A 17,466-nucleotide genomic window follows, 5' to 3' on the forward strand; every position below is an offset into this window, starting at 1 on the left:
CTTTCCTACCCTGATAAGTGTGCTTGGAATGTTTTTTAGGAGAAAAAAGAAAACCACATCTTATTCAATAATTCTTCTTCCTAATTCTCACCACTGCAGTGTTCATACAGAATTTGTTCTTGCAATAGATCTGCAAGTCCTGTCTGTTTTGTATGGCTTCTAATTATCTTTTCAAAGCAATAACGCCTGATTCTGATTGTGATGTGTCTAATGTGTCACTACTCTGTGGCATGTATCACAGTATCACAGTATGCTAGAGATTGGAAGGGACCTCAAAAGATCATCTAGTCCAATCCCCCTGCCGGAGCAGGAACACCTAGATAATATTACACAGGAATGTGTCCAGGCGAGTTTTGAATGTCTCCAGGGAAGGAGACTCCACAACCTCCCTGGGCAGCCTGTTCCAGTGTTCCGTCACCCTCATTGAGAAGAAGTTTCTTCTCAAGTTTAAGTGGAACCTCTTGTGTTCCAGTTTGTACCCATTACCCCTTGTCCTATCATTGTTTGCCACTGAGTAGAGCCTGGCTACATTCTTGTGACACTCCCCCTTTATATATATATATATATATATATATACACTAATAAGGTCACCCCTCAGTCTCCTCTTCTCTAAACTATAGAGACCCAGCTCCCTCAGTCTTTCCTCATAAGGGAGATGCTCCACTCCCTTAATCATCTTTGTTGCCCTGCGCTGGACTCTCTCCAGCAGGTCCCTGTGCTTCTTGAACTGAGGGGCCCAGAACTGGACACAATATTCCAGATGGGGTCTCACCAGGGCAGAGTAGAGGGGAAGGAGGACCTCTCTCGACCTACTAACCACCTCCCTTCTAATACACCCCAGGATGCCATTGGCCTTCTTGGCTACAAGGGCAGTGTTGGCTCATGGTCATCCTGTCATCCACTAGGACCCCCAGCTCCCTCTCCCCTACGCTGCTCTCTAACAGGTCGTTCCCCAACCTATACTGGAACCTCGGGTTGTTCCTGCCCAGATGCAGGACTCTACACTTTCCCTTGTTATATTTCATCAGGTTATTCCCTGCCCAACTCTCCAGCCTGTCCAGGTCTCGCTGGATGGCAGCACAGCCTTCTGGTGTGTCAGCCACTCCTCCCAGCTTAGTGTCATCAGCAAACCTGCTGATAGTACACTCAATTCCCTCATCTAAATCGTTGATGAATATATTAAATAATACTGGTCCCAGTACTGACCCTTGAGGCACTCCACTAGTTACAGGCCTCCAACTAGACTCCGCCCCATAGACTACAACTCTCTGGCTTCTCTCCTTCAGCCAGTTCGCAGTCCACCTCGCTACCTGATCATCCAGACCACACTTCCTCAATTTAGCTGTGAGGATGCTGTGGGGGACTGTGTCAAATGCTTTGCTGAAGTCAAGGTAGACCACATCCACCGCTCTGCCATCATCCATCCACCGTGTTACTTCCTCATAAAAGGCTAAGAGATTGGTCAAGCGTGATTTCCCCTTGGTGAAGCCATGTTGACGGCCCCTCATAACCCTCTTATCCTTGATATGCCTTAAGATGGCACCAAGGATAAGGTGTTCCATCACTTTCCCAGGGATGGAGGTGAGGCTGACCGGTCTATAGTTACCCGGGTCCTCCTTCTTGCCCTTTTTGAAGACTGGAGTGACACTTGCTTTCCTCCAGTCCTCAGGCACCTCTCCCGTTTCCCAAGACTTGGTAAAGATGATGGAGAGTGGTCTAGCAATGACTTCCACCAGTTCCCTCAGCACCCACGGGTGCATCCCATCTGAACCCATGGATTTATGGATGTCCAGATTGCTCAACTGGTCTCTAACCCATTCCTCATCGACTAAGGCAAACTGCTCCATTGACCTGACTTCATCTAAGGTCTCCGGGGTACAGGGCTCTTCAGGACTGCCTGCAGCAGGGTAGACAGAGACAAAGAAGGCATTCAGTAACTCTGCCATCTCTGTATCTTCTGTCACCAGGGCACCCATCCCATGTAGCTGTCTTTGTTTTGGTTTTCTTCTGCAGTGTGGCCTAGGGATCTAAACACACGAGTAGGATTAAAAAGTTCCTAAATCTTCGTGCTTGCTCTACCACCAAGTCTGTGATTCATGGAAACCACACGCTCTTTTTGTCATTACTCTGTTCCTACCCAGAAAAAGAATAAAAAAGCCTACAGAACTCATAAGGGATTTCAAGGTTATCTTAGTGTGAAGATGAAAAAACATTTTCAAGCATTCACTAGTGCTATTTTTTTAGTGAAGACTCTTGAGTTAAATGGCTAATTTCAAGTGAAAGTATTTCTGAAATAGAAATATATGCTCATAACCTCTGCGGTAATCTGACTAAATTTCTGGTATGAAGGTCTGTATCAAGATAGAGGAGAAACAAAAAAGTAAAAAGAAATGTGTAATAGAAGTAGTGAAATCTCAATACTTATTTATGATAAAAATATTTTCCAGGGTAATTACAGTGGTATAGCTACCAAAATGCCATAGTGAATCCATACTAAAATACTATCAATGAAAAGCTTTGTTTTTTTGAAAGCTTGAAAGAACATCTTAGCTTACAGCAGTCTGAAACTGGGACTGAAATGTAAAGTAATTGCAAAGATACATAGAAATTATATGTATTTTTCTCATGAAAGTTATGAGAAGAATTTCTTCAAGATAAATTCAGTAAGGAGTATTTCTACAAATTGCCATGGGAGTAGTAACTGCATCCTGCTTAATTTTGCAGGTGTTTCCCTATGCATATTTCCATTTTATATACTTAGTAATATATCAAATGTCTGCCTTTGTTGATGAGGTGAAACTATATAGAAATTGTCAAATTCAATTTACGGGGTTGTCCTGGGTTCAGCAGTAGCAGTCATTTTTCTCCTCCTTGGGTAACAATATTTCAGGGCAGGAAAGGCTGTATAGAGTCCCCAGCAGCAAGCTGCAGAAACTGCTTAAGGGGACAGTGAATTATTTTAAGCCTGGTGGGCCCATGGCACTTCAGGCCATCAGTTTTTCTTTGTACGTACAGATCTCTTGCTGAAAGCAGGGAGAATACGACACTTTACTGAAGCTCAGACATAGCAGGTTGAGGACGTTTTTTCTTTACACTCTGTTGTTTAGAAACCATTGCAAATTATTTCTCACAGCTGTAAGAAATGATGAGGCATGCAGAGGTGTGCAGTAAGAGAAAAAAACATGCCTGAACAAAACTGTAATAATTACTGATTTACTTCTAATTACCTCTGGTACAAGCTGACCAGCAGGTGAAGTTAAAGGTGAAGGTCCTCCAACTAAGGAAACTACTCCATTGCAATCCACAGTGCTGTGCATCTTCCCATTTACTGGAAGGGCTGGTACCATTCTAGATGACACACTGGCTTGACTAATGTTACTGTTGCGTCGTTCTCCATGTCGATTTGGAACAAAGAGTGAATCTCTTCTGCTCTCATTGTCTTCAAGAGTGCTGTGCTCATCATCAGCAAAGTCATTTTCTGATCCTACATCCTTTGCATGACCTCTGAAACTGAAAATGCTTGTTTTGCTGTTGCGCCTTGGAGAAAAGAGGGAGCCTCGAATGCTTAGCAAAGACTGTAAAAGATTAAAAACAAAACAAACCAGCATTAGAACTGAAGTTCTAAGCTTGTGACTTTTCAAGGAAAAGTTACAGTGCTGGAGGAAGAATAGTCACTTTTTTCTTCAATAGTATCAGTGTGTCCATTAGGGCAATGTGCTTATTAGGGGAACTAAAGTGGAGGTGAAAAATTCTTTTTAAGGAATGAGGAAAAGTTGTGCAGGAGACATAAGTAAGGTTGGACAGTTTTGAGCAAAAGCTGCAAGCTGAATTGGTATGGATCCATGACTGCTGGAGACAGTTCTCAACACCCCTGTCAAGGCTTTGCAGGTATTTGTCTTTTATTGCTTCTATTAGAGGACAGAACTGAAAATCTTTAGTTTTTTTCCCTTCCTCATCGCCTGGATTCCCCTGGGTAACAACTGCTAATGCTCACTGATCATCGCTTTCTAGTTTATTTGCTAGACACAGAGGTGTTCTTAAGTTTGGTATTAAATTCAGTCTAAGTTCATGTAACGAATTTGTCTCCCCCCTTCACAATAGGCTCAATAACATGGGAACAACATATGCAGTACTGTAAAACCAGAAAACAGAGGCAACAGCTTGGGGAAGCTCTGGAGGCAGAGTGTGAACATGACTAGTAGTACTGTTGGGTATAGCACTCTGGGGGCTGTGCCCACTGGCACACCTATCAGAAGGTACCACTTGGCCATCAGGCAGCTCAATGCAAGCATTCACCAGGGACATAGTTACATAAAGATCCTCTTACAAATGTGAAAAATAAATCAGTGGTTGTTGGTAATTCATCTTTTAATTACAGTAGAAACTGGTTAATGGAATGTTCTTCTCCCCTGCTACACATTTTATTAACAGCATTCATTAATAAATAAAATGAGTACTAATTGTGGGAAAGAGAAACCTTGCATTAAGCTTTCTTCAGTTCTGCATTTGTACAAATGTTCACATCTTAGTACATCAAAAACCTGGTTTCAGAGACTCTCAATTTTTCACTAGTTTTGCAGGTGGAAAGTGCTTGTATGTAATAGCAGTGTTTTTTATCCCAAGATAATTAAAGTGAAAGCAAAAGCTGCATTATAATATATAAGCCTATATTAATACTGTGAAAACCAACCACTGAATACACATATATACAGATCCATATGTATCTTGGGATGTACATACTCAGATTTATATGTACACACACATAATGTGTGTGCTAAACTGCTAGTACTGCCTGTTATAAAGGCGGGCGGGTGTTCACCATTATGAGATGTATTTTTTCTGCTTTTACAGCTAATAGTTTGGGATGAAATTTTGTATGCTGTCTGTCAGCCTCAGGCTGAGTTACTTGAAGAATATCAGCCAAATGGTTTTGCTAACCCATTTATGTAAACTTGGCTGAAGAAAAAGTGCTCTTTTGCTTATGCTGAAAGATAATTTTATCCAAAAAGAAGCTCCAGCTGCTAGAGAGCATGACACTGAAGTCTGACAAAGTGGTAAACTAATTACTGCACCCTTTGTAAATTTCTTTGCAAATGTATTTGGTCAACCTACAGTCCTTTGAAAAACCACGTGCTCGCCAGGTTTCATCTGACTATCACTGCTACCTTTGCTTTTTTAGAGAATGTTTCCATGGCTGCTATGTATGCTTGTAGCCCAATCTTTCAAACATGCATTATCATGCTCTGAGCACAGCTAAATGGATTAGGCCCCTCAGGGATCTGGGAGGAGTACTGCTCTGCAAGTCCCTGCTGGATTGAGATAAAGGAGATAAACCAGAATGGCTGCAATTCCAACACATATAGAGGCAGAAACACACGTGTCTACATGCTTCTGGAAAGTATTGTCTGAAAGGGAAGCTTGGCTCTTCTTGAAGTCTGCATCATTCATTTGCATGTGGAATATTGTGTCAAAGGACAAAACCTCTACAGGGGCCAAGTGAGCAGATCATCTCCACTTACCATTCTACCACACTGTTTCACAATCTGCCACCCTGTTTCCCAAGGGAGCTCACTGCAGCGTTGTGGTGGTGCATCCCCCCTGCCCCCTCCCCTGGATCTCTCAAGAATTCCTGGTAGGCCCTAGCTTTTGCACAGGCACAAGGAGTTGGACAGCTGGGTGCTCCCTGGCCATAGCATGAACAATAATTGCCTAGCAAAGGTGGGAAGAGGCACACAGCTATCAGGACGGTTGGATACTCCCTGATTGCATCAGTTCTTTTGGGATGATAAATCATTCCCTGACAACCCGAAACAACCAACACAGAATTGAGGCCAGGATGAAAATTTACTAATGAATAAAGCCAATCACCTTATGACCCTATAAATAATGGTCTCAAGAGAGCTCTCCTGAACTGCAGTGGGCTGTGACCGGTATCTCCCTCTGCATGGGATGCCCCTCAGAGCCTGTAAACTCTCAATATGAAACAGGGGGATCATCTGCCTGGTCTGTTACTTCTGCTCACTGACACTCAACTTTTCACCCATTGAGGAGTGCTGAGAAAGCTGATGTGGTATGGACACATACATAGATATCTAAGTGAGGCAGGACTATGCAGTCTAAGATGAGATCTTTGGCTGCAGCTCCTTTGCATCAGCCTGACCCAAAGCCCATTCCAATTAATGAAAGATTTTTTGGAGTAGAGTTGGCCCAAAACTGATAGTACATTTGATTAGATTGGAGATACACCTTTACAGTATTACTTAAAGGAGTTGCGATAGGTTTAATAATTTTCCTTACATTTTATTTTTTTCTTATCCAGAGAACCTAGTCATTCTTCTTAATTATAATAAACATCACTTTCTTAGAAATGCAAATGTATCCTTTACAGACCAGGCGTCATCCTTTATACTTGACTAGTTACTGAGGCTTTGTCTAAACTTAAACTTTCCTCCTCTCAGTGCATGTATTTCTGTGTGAACTATTTCTGCCACTGAATCTCATGTTTTATATGAGTCTGTAAACTAACACATTTGAGATGAACATTAAATAGGACAAACATTGGCCATTAAATGTGGCTAGAACTAGTAGTTACATGTCATCTATTGCCTGAGACCAATGATCATGTTGAAGAATGCATCTGAGTGACTTTTCTGCAATTACCATAACTGTGTGTAGACTTGAAATATGCAAGTTATCCTCAAGTGATGGAAGAGATCCTTTGATTTAAGGGAACTTTGAAGTTTGGATTAAATGATTTCCAGAGGTCGTTCCTAAACTACATTTTTCTGTGATTGCAATGATTCTCCATCTTGTATAATGAATTTCTAATGAAAAAGAACAGTATAACTAAATTCTTAGCCCAAATCATCCCTATGTAGTGTGACTTTGTTGTGGAGTACTGGAGCTATTTTTCTCATTATCTGCCATTTAAAGAAGCTAATTAAGGAAAACAAGAGCAACTAATGGTAGTGTAGAATTTCCTGTGCAGAGTATTCTCATGATGTGGTCTGCTAAAACCCCCCTCATATTTGTATAGTTTTGAAATTAATGCAGTACAGAGAACCTATCATTGATTAATGCAAATATATGAGTATTAATCAAAGAGACTTTGATTTTTTCCTCCAATCTACTAGATACATCTTTAGAAGTACATTTTCAGAAATCTTTTAATTAAATTTACAATACCCATGCTATGTTCTTTTTATGGCTAAGCTGATACAGTGGGTCAAATCGTATAAATTCTTAACACTGTTAACAGTACTAACACTTCTTTTCCTTCACTCACCTTTTACATAACTTCTAATGTGCAAAGCTGTTGTAGTGTCAGTCAAAACCATATAGAGTAGTCATACATGATTTAAGAAAAAAGAGTCCTGTACCTGGTGAGGAGATGTGAACCTTTTTTCATATGACAGTTGATTTCCTTCTGTGGAGAAGCGGAAACTTTTCCTTCTGATACTGTCTTCTGACTCGGACTTGGGGAGCTTATCAATATCTCCTTTGTCCTCTGCTTCAGACATTTCTTTCTGTCTTCTTTTCTTCCTTCTGTTTCTTCTTTCTTTAGCACTCTTTGAGCTCAACTTTGATGCTTCTGAAGAACTTTCCAAGAGTTCTCCTAATCCCCCTACACCACTGAAATCTCTTGATGCAACTGATGCTGCTGCTACTGCTGCTGTTGCCTGTGAGGTTACAAAGGAAGGTATTCCTAGTAGGCCAAAATTGAACAGTTTTACAGCCTTTACCAACTATTTTTATTATCACTGTGGTAATACTGCTGGTTGTACACCCCTGAGTATGCAAATATACACAAATAAATTGAACTGAAGGCAAACTGAGTTGTATAGCTCCTCATAGTTTAGTAGCATGAGCTAATTGAAACATCGACTTCATCATAATAGTGATGTCACTGTTCCTTACAGACCAGCTGCACAAGACACTGGTCTAAAATTCTGTAATTCATTGTACAACTTATACATGTTCTAATTCATAAAGTTATTATCCTTGCCTTACAAAATGAGGCTGTTCAGAAAGCAAATTTCTGTCCTTACCTGAGCTTCTTCTTGTTGCTTCTTCAGTTGTTCTAGCATCTGTTGAAATTCTGCTTCTTTCTGCTCTGCTTCTTCCATGGTTGCTTGATTCTGTTCTTCATAGGCCATGGCAACCACAGCCAAGATCAAGTTGATCAGATAGAAAGACCCCAGAAAAATCACGAGAACAAAAAATATCATGTACGTTTTCCCAGCAGCACGCAGTGTCTAGGGAGTAGAAAGAATATCTAAATATTATTCTGCCACTTTGTTAGTACAACAGCATTACGCTTTCAACTCATGTACAAATAAGCCTATTTATATAATTTATTGTGTAACCTACAGTTTCCTTTTTGTCATAAAAATGTCTTACCAGCTGATACAGGTTTTCCCAGAAGTCCTGAGTCATTAGACGAAAGAGTGACAGAAAAGCCCAACTGAAAGTGTCAAAACTTGTGTAGCCATAGTTGGGGTTTCTACCAGCTTTCACACAGATATAACCCTCTGGACACTGCCTATGTGAAAACCAAACAGGAGGTACTTAGTCATACCTTTTATTTCCTGTGCAGCAGATTTGTTACTTTCTGGAACAAAATGCATTATTTTTTCTACAAGAAAGCCATGAATTACAGTTAAATTCATTCAGAAAAAAAGTCCTAAGAAACGAACTAATAAGATTGTAAATGAAAGATATCCTTTCCATCCATTCACTGGTTGAAATGACCTAAATATCTAAATTCTCCTCAGTCACATATTGCAAATAGATTCCTTATTCCAAATGAATTTCCTGGCAGAAATAATTGCTAAAATACTGCTAAGGTTACAAATAGATTAAGCAATATTATTAACTAAATCCAATTGTACTGTTAAGGATCTCCCACATAATGCTGAGATTATTATATTTTTTTAATAAGCTTCTTCACTGTTGCCAGTTAGGTATTGCAGTTCAGCTAACAATTCCAGGCTCATAATTGGGCACGTATGTACGGCAAAATTTGGCAGTAATGAAGAAGAGGTAAAGCTTATAAAAAAAAAAAAAATCCATCTGGAACTATGAAGCCACTACTGTGCTTTCTTAATATTTTGTATATTCTCTTTCCTGGTTCTGACCTTTGCTTTCATCCTACTTTCTTCAATCAGTGTATCTCCAAAATAGATTTTACGAGAGTTCGTATTTCATCATTAACACCAACATCACTTTCCAATCGAGCAGGAAGAAAGGCTGTTAATGAGTATTTTGTTTAGCCAGAGAGTAAAATATTTTGACTTAAGTAAGAAATCATTGTTTAGCAGTAAAACTGTGTAAGTTCTGTAACACTACTAAATATGGAGTTGAAACTGTGATGAGTAGGTTTCATGTTATTGCTTTTGCTACAGAACATGAGAGGATTTTTGAAAGGGTCTTACCCTGCATCAGAGCTATTACCACAAAGTAGGGCATCTCTTTGTCCTTCCAAAATGTAAAAGTGAGCTGTGTAGAAAGCATTAGAAATACATGTGAATAAATCAAATTAACCTGAAAGTAGTACAAAGTAAAATAAAACTAAATTGTAATAAAATCAAAGTGGGCAGCTGCTGGTCATTTCGTAGTTGGTTTAGAAACTCTTCTGCTTATTTTATTTTCTATTGTATGTCAGTGACTGCAAGCAATTTTACATAAGGCAGAAATATAAACTGTTCAATGTTCTTTGTTTGATCACAAATAGTTGCATACTATAGCCACAAATATATTAAGAATAGTTATATCAGAAATTCTTACTTTCATCCTCAATGTAATCCTTCCAGTTAAATGTGCTCACTGTCATATTAATAAGTGTACCATTTTCATCTATGGTGCTGTTGAAGTAGGAAATAATATTTATTTCAAAAGTAGAATTGTCTGGAGGCCACTGCAGGCATTTATTCCTCAAGTTGCCCATGAACAGCTGCAGCCCTATTAGTGCAAATACACTCAGACAAAATACAGTCAGGATCATTACGTCCGAGAGCTTCTTCACAGACTGAATTAGGGCTCCCACAATAGTCTTTAGGCCTGCAAAAAGAAAAGATCCATAGATTTGTCAAAGAGTATCTTTGCCGATGCCATGTAATTAGGATGTCATGCAGACACTTAAAAAGAAATTCCTTTTTATTTTTCAAAAAGTAAAGCTTCATGAACAGCCTCAGAGCTTGTGAAGATGAAGGAAAGAAAAAGATTCTTTTTTATGAATATGCAATGTACATATATTCCACTAAATTGGATACATAATGTTATTCTCAAGCAGGAAATTTTATCAATAATGCTTTCCTGTTATAGAGTTAATTTTATTGTTTTATTTTTTCTCTGCATTTAATATTCTTCCAATAATTCAGTTTCCAGTTAATACTAACTATGACTTCACAATAGTATGAAGATAGTATGAGATAGAAAGTAATTTTGAGGAAAAAAATCACTTGCATTTGATAAACTTTCCTGCGCAATATTTATCTCCTTTTTGTTAGCTGCTTTTGTTGTTGCTTGGTTGTCTTTAATGTTAGTTCTAAGTGGTAAAATGAAGGAAAACATTCAAAATCAAGAAAGCCATAGCGCTAAAGCTTCTTAAATGTATAGCAATTTCTTATGATAAAATGCAAAAAACCAAAGCAAAATAACCCATAGGCCTCATATTTTATGTTTCATGCAAGAATCTGTTAAACTCAAAGGCTGATTTTGCAAAATAAAGGAAGCTAATGCTGAAAAGGCAAAGCATCATAATCCAGGCTGATGATCCATGCCTTTTTTTTTTTTCCTTTGGCAACATGAGCAGCGAACAGCAAGACTTATGCTCAAAAGAAGTGAACTCAACTTCAATGGACGAAAGTCAGCCTCTGTGTTTAACCTCGCTCTCACCTGGAATGACTGATATTGTTTTCAAAGCTCGGAGAACTCTGAATGTTCTCAACGCTGAGACATTGCCCAGGTCCACAAACTCTGTCACATATCTGTAATAGGGGAGTTCACACACAAACACAATGACAGCACACAAATAACAGTTGGAGATATGAGGGGCCTAACACCTTACACCAACTACTTCTTACCTGGAATTACAGAAATAGTTTTCAAAGCTCTCAATACTCTGAAAGTTCGAAGAGCTGAAACATTGCCTAGGTTTACAAATTCTGTTACATACCTGTAGGATTAAATCACAGTTATTCAGAATTGAGGCAGATCTTATACTAATTATGTGGGTCTTCAAAACCTCTGTGGCAATATTAGCACTCATATTCCAAAATTTGCCTGTCTCTTCAATACACCTCACTTTTATAATTATAAATTTTCATCATTCTGCTTAAATTTCATTGAAGTGAAACTCACTGATTTGTATTTGAACAGCTAATTAAGCTAATTAGCTTGTCATAGGACGGTGATATGAAGTCAAAGGGATGACTGCTATTCTTCTGAGCAGAAAAATGTAGGACATGAAATTAGTGTCCCTCAGCAGTAATTACACTAGTGGCTAACATTCCATACTAGTTCCTGCTGTATATTACTTTATGAGTACTAAAATGTGGGATATGGTGTCTAAACTTCACAGGTTTCCGAAAATAAATACTTTTAAATAAATACATTTATCATTATAGTATTTGCCACTAATTTCATGCCCTAAAAGCTTAGAAAATTCTTGAGCCACTTACGCCATTAAAATGACACTGAAGTCAAGCCAGTTCCATGGGTCTCGCAGAAAAGTAAAACCTTCTAAGCAGAAGCCCCTTGCAAGAATTTTGATAAGTGATTCAAAGGTATAAATTCCAGTGAAAGTGTATCTGAAAAGCACCAGAGCAGGAATAATGGATTTTTGCATATCTATGTTTATAGACAGTGCCATTCATTATCAAATATGTCTTGCAAGAAAAGAAAAGCATTTAGAAGTAAAAGGAGAAAATCATTAACTTTACTAGACCCAAACACTTAAGAATGCAATTGTAGATGAAATTTGAACCTGATACATTGATTTAATCTCATTTTTTGTGCAGGGATGCCTCTTGGCTTTTATGAAAAAATCAGGTGTCTAAATATTACAAAGAACTACAACAAAATAATATTTTTCAGGTCAAAATCAGAGTTTTGTCAAAATCAGTTGTGGATAATAACTACACTCATTCTTATAATACAGGTTTATTTCATAAATATTCATTAAATATAACAAAGCATGCCCAGACTGTTATTCTTGAAGATGTGGATTGTGATTACCAATTCACCTGGTGTGGTGACTACCATTCATTTAAAATCATAGAAGTCAGTTATAACCAGTGTAATGCAGGGACTTCCTGAGACTCATGTGGGTCTGTGAGGACCTCTACAATAAAAAAAAAATCTACCTACAGATGCTACTGGTCTCCTTTCAGGTTCTCAGCCATAGTCACAGTTGAGCATACTGGGAAGTGGCGAATATTAGTGCAGTTTCTACATACAGTATTCAAAGTAAGATTTCTTAATGCAGTGAAATAAAGCAATATAAATCAGTAATGGCTTTTGGAGAACAAGAGGGAATAAAGTGGTTAGACCCAGGTTTTTCATGAGTAGTACTACTTCAAAGAAAAATATAATCTTCAGAGGAAAATGCATATCTGTTTGAGAACATGTATAACAATGAACAAGAAAAAGAAATGGATACTTTATGGCTTCTTCACTTCTATCTGCTTTTTGTTACTCCTTCATAGCTAAGGCCCTTTCCTCAGCAGTTTGAATTTCTTGTGATTTGGGTGTTGCATGTGTTTGCTGTAGCTGGCGCTTGTAAGTACACATCAGTGAGCCACAATAGATAATAGAATAGTATTGTAGAATGTTTGGGGTTGGAAGGGACCTTAAAGATCATCTAGTTCAAACACCCTGTCCCAAGGCAGGGACACCTTCCACTAGACCAGGTTACTCAAAGCTCCATCCAATCCAGACTTGAACACTTCCAGGAATGGGTCATCCACTGTGCTAAGATCATGGATACTCAAGCAATATATGGTTGGCCTCACCAATAGCATGCAACAATTTCACACAGACATTTGTAGTTCTGGAGTTCCTTTTCCAATTTACAGCTCAGAATACCCAAGGATGAGAACTTGTGTTCATACTTCACAGTAGAACTTCAGATATTCCTCAGACATAGTTTTAAAGAACAAAGTATTACTCTTAAACCATTTAAATTATTCAGAGGAAACCAGAAAGATATTGATATCTTGGAATCTGATTCTTCATAACTCTGGAATGCCTATTCTGGCATGTAACTTTCCCTAAATGCTTCTGAATCACACAAAAACAAAGACATAAAAAAAAAAAGAAAAGAATAAAAATGTGTGACTTACTCTACATTCTTTGTCCAGTCTGGAGGGTTACTCATGGTCATAAATACACAGTTGGTCAAAATAGTGCACATGATAAGCATGCTGAATAATGTAGGTTATAGTCAAGGCATGTAAGTCACATAAGTTTGACAGTTTTATAACACTGAAATAATTAAAAATATTAAGTGTATAAAAATATGTACAAACAATGAGACATTCTAAATCAAATCTGAAATTGAAGCTTTGCACATGATTTTATCTATTTTAAATGGTAAGCCATCTGGCATGCTACGGTGCAGTTACTGTAAAACAATGCATTACTTTTATAATTCTGGCAGGTTTAGGATTTAAATGAAATTTAAACGAAATTTAAACACATCCTTAAGTCTGTAAAAATATGAAATGAGTACCCAAGCATAATTACTCACTGAAGCCAGGCGGATCATTTTGAAAGATCTTTAGGCAGAGGCTGGTTGTTTACGCCCAAGTTGTACTTTGGGCATGACTGAAATATATTTGAAAATATACTCCTTTATTCTGACTCGGATCTTTTATAGGACACCTACCCCAGTGCTGAAAACACAATGCTGAAAAAGTATGCCTGAAAAGCAGCTTTCTACTCATGCTCTTTTGTCCTTGCTAAGTGTTTCTAGTTCATGACAAGTGCTACTGGTCTTGGTAAAAGTGTGACCTTAGATATGTTCAAGTGCAATGTTTTGTTACTAATTTGGACTTCGCTGCAGGGCTTAGTAGGGATCAGGTCTCCTTTTGTATATGAAGCCTGATACTTAAACCCTGACAGCTTAAGAGGTTCAGTAGAGAATTCTCTCAGTGGGAATGAAGATCATAATGCAATTCACATGTGATATTTCTGCTTTTAAAGTGTGATCAGCATAGTATACCCATACATAATATGTTTATCAATACGATAAATTTAATAGTTTTAAAGAGCAATTTAATAGTTTTAAATGGCAACTCTTAAATCAACATGAATTACAAAAGGATATGAATGTACCAAAATCTTGATGGCAATTTTTCTGATGGGATTAAAAGGAGTCAAAATGTACAAGGCAGATGTGGCACTGAATCGGAAAATTGCCTTTCCCTTATTCAATACTATGAAAGTCTGAAAAAAAGACATACAAAATTAAAATGCAGTGTTGAGTACATAAGTGTCTTTACCTCCTTCTAAAGTATTCCATTCTCCATGTGGGAGGTTCACGTTTCATTCTACTGTCTACCTGTGGTAGGGAAATAACTGATTTCTATTAATACAGTGGATTAAGCCTTCCACAGTCAATTCTCTAATTTGCTGAATTCTCCAGCATGTGGACTGAACTCTGATGTTATTAAAATTGGTGTGAATTATCAACATCAATGTCAGTTTATCAGTAATAGAAAATTTGGCACTTCATCACTAAAATATTTTCGATTTCATTTCTAACAAAGTCCTTGATTAAATTCAGAATTTCAAATTAATCAAATACATTTTACCTCATGAGCAAACATGCAACAAAACCAGGAAAAGGGCACTTCTAAGCATCAGTTTGTATTTGGAACAAACACTTGACAGAATTATATACACATATATATGGTGACAAGGACAAACACCTGTTACTAAACAATTAACCATAATTTTAAAATAATTTTTCTTTCATTTTTGATTTTTAAATACTACCAGTATCAATTATATGTCTTCAGAAAATGTATCTGTGAAAAAAAAAAAAAAAGAATTAATAAATTTCCAGCTGACATTATTCTGAGCAGTCAGACAAACATATGCCAGAATTTGGCATCTTGTCACAACAAATCTTTTCTTCAAAAAAATGATTTCATTTTTAATAATATTCTGTTATCTTTCCCTACATGTGAGCACAAAACAGGTACTTTTTACGTCTTAAAATTTGACCTGATAAACATAGTTCATGTTCATTTCATTCTGTTCCTGTTGGCTGTCATTGCCTAAGTGTTTTCATTTTTATTCCAAGTGTATTTGTGCGTGAAGTTTACTTGCATCTTTGGTCCTCTTTGAAATTACTTCAGGACATGACTATTCTTTATTCCTTTTGCTCTTTGTCAATGGTAATGGCTCTCCTTTGTGTTATCATAATAGATTCTTTGTTATGCTCTCAGCAGAGCTATACAGTATCACTGCTCTCCATGTTGATTTCCATTCTGTCTAAAAACTTGGCTGTGATCAGAAAAATGCTGCCCTCTCCGCAGTCTTCATTGCGTATCTGGTCTGCCATCTCTGGCAGAGAAAGCAAACCTCTCTACAGTGGGAAAGGAATGTTGCCAGTTCCTGTTCACAGAATACCATCAAGCACAGCACTGAGGATGACAGAGAATGGACTCACACTCATCAGTATTTCTCTCTCCTCTAAACTCCTTCACCCAGCCAGAAATGCTAGAAAGATGTTGCCTGTCCCAAGCTCACTGCTGCAGCAGATCCTGAAGACAGACTATGATTCACATATGATTTTCCCTTCACTGACAAGTCCATGATTAAGAGTAGTTTCTGTTATATAGTGGAACAGGGATGACTAATTCTAGTTCGTCAATTAAGATGTCCACTTGTTTTCTGTTGAGCACATTAGGCTGGTACATTACATAAATACAGATGTCTTGTAACAAAAGATTCTGCAGTTTACTAGTTATTCTCATAAACTAGCAAGTCCATCAATAGTCTGAGTTTTTACACTTTTGCTCAAGAAATCTGACTACTTTTTCTGATCACTGGAGGTTAGAAAATAATACACTTCAGTACTTCAGGTTTTCTCTGATACTTCATTTATTTTGTTTAGAAAAAACTATTCCTCAACTTATTTATGCAACTTTATTCCTGATTTTTTTACAGATAGTGGAGAAAAGGGCTCCGTGCACACCATTATATTGTAAGTTAGAATCTGCATGGAACTGTTGGTATAACCAAAAACATATAAATGAAAATAATGCTTGGCCACTCTCCTTCTCTGAGCTTTCACTTCTTTAAATTTCTTTAATAATGCTAATATTATCTACAGCACTGTTACACAAATGTTAATGTAGGTTATACAATTACATATGGATTCTGCTTAATTTTCTATTTCTATTACTGAAGCCACAATTTTAAAAACAGTTTTGTGAACCAAACTCAACCACAAATTTAGCCACAAAGTTGAGGGTACTCTTAGCATGACTTTTTCCTAAGAGAGTGAGTTTTTTTACAGTTTAAAACGTTTTATGTCTTCATTTTTTTATAGTTGCTCAATGTCAAGTGTCTTATCTCAATTGCAGCCTGGAATGCTTCAAACCATCATCAGAGCAACTGTGTCTGTTTCCTTCTATATTTCAGAGAGACAGGAAAAGATAATCCCAAGCACTTTCCCATAAAACACCCTCTGCATTTTTGAATTTAGGGTTATTATCCACAGCTTTGTCTTCCTCCACTGTGCTTACCCACAACATTTTGCAGGTTTATCAGGAACTGAGAGAACATCTTGATGCTGCTAAAGGAGCATGCAGAACTAAGCAGATAAAGAGTACAGATGAGAGAGAACCTGCTGTCAGCTGTACCTTTTACTAATCTGTGCAGGATACAAGGTATTTTTAACTATCTCCAGGCTGCACTATTTCAGATCCTGGAGGAGTTTAGCACAGTCCACAACTAATCCCAGCTACAGTGATATACTTGTTTGTCAAGGGGCAAATATTTTACTTGAGTTGATCTGTTTGCCTTTCTATTTCCAAGTCCCTAGCTTGTGGGTCATGTGAAAATGAGGACTTTGTATGGCTGTGCTAATCAGAAGGGGAAGTACACCTCTTAAGAATTTACATTCTTCATGGAGCACAGCTATGCTATTAGAGGTCCAGTTGTGTTACAGCCTTGCACATGTAACTCAGGCACATAACTTTTCTCTCACAACGTGCAACTCTTCATTCTGCTCTTTCTGCATGAAAACTCTCAATTAGTCTTCAGAAGAACAAAACTGTCTTTTTTTTTGATTCCTTCCTCAAAACCCAGCTTTTCTGTTGTGCCTGCCACAGACTTCTAATTGACAGCTGTGCAGCAGAGATCTGTCATAGCAATCCCAAGCACCTAAACAACAGTGTTCATTGTAGTTTCATATGAACCAAAATATACACAGAGTCTCTATGTACTGAC

At 37.8% G+C, this 17,466-nt stretch overlaps 1 protein-coding gene across 7 annotated transcripts in view; it reads right to left on the bottom strand.

Annotated features, from left to right (window-relative positions):
• LOC130606984 (sodium channel protein type 2 subunit alpha-like) overlaps positions 1 to 17,466 on the bottom strand; it is a 75,662-nt gene that overhangs the window by 42,115 nt on the left and 16,081 nt on the right. For 5 of the 7 annotated variants that reach the window (XM_057423674.1, XM_057423672.1, XM_057423673.1 and 2 more), the window contains 10 exons: positions 14,328 to 14,448; positions 13,344 to 13,431; positions 11,682 to 11,810; positions 10,897 to 10,988; positions 9,787 to 10,059; positions 9,435 to 9,498; positions 8,401 to 8,542; positions 8,049 to 8,255; positions 7,380 to 7,679; positions 3,228 to 3,575 (listed from right to left, as the gene is read on the bottom strand). In XM_057423674.1, coding sequence (XP_057279657.1) covers positions 3,228 to 3,575; positions 7,380 to 7,679; positions 8,049 to 8,255; positions 8,401 to 8,542; positions 9,435 to 9,498; positions 9,787 to 10,059; positions 10,897 to 10,988; positions 11,682 to 11,810; positions 13,344 to 13,431; positions 14,328 to 14,448 — 1,764 coding nt within the window. Of the gene's footprint in view, positions 1 to 3,227; positions 3,576 to 7,379; positions 7,680 to 8,048; positions 8,256 to 8,400; positions 8,543 to 9,434; positions 9,499 to 9,786; positions 10,060 to 10,896; positions 10,989 to 11,084; positions 11,177 to 11,681; positions 11,811 to 13,343; positions 13,432 to 14,327; positions 14,449 to 17,466 lie in introns of all 7 variants that reach the window. The other 2 variants (XM_057423669.1, XM_057423671.1) reach the window with 1 other exon arrangement.

Source organism: Pezoporus wallicus, unplaced genomic scaffold (genome assembly GCF_028554395.1).
Source record: "Pezoporus wallicus isolate ANWC-B61680 ecotype Strahan unplaced genomic scaffold, APGP_CSIRO_Pwel_v1 contig_1181, whole genome shotgun sequence".
Classification (NCBI taxonomy): domain Eukaryota; kingdom Metazoa; phylum Chordata; class Aves; order Psittaciformes; family Psittacidae; genus Pezoporus; species Pezoporus wallicus.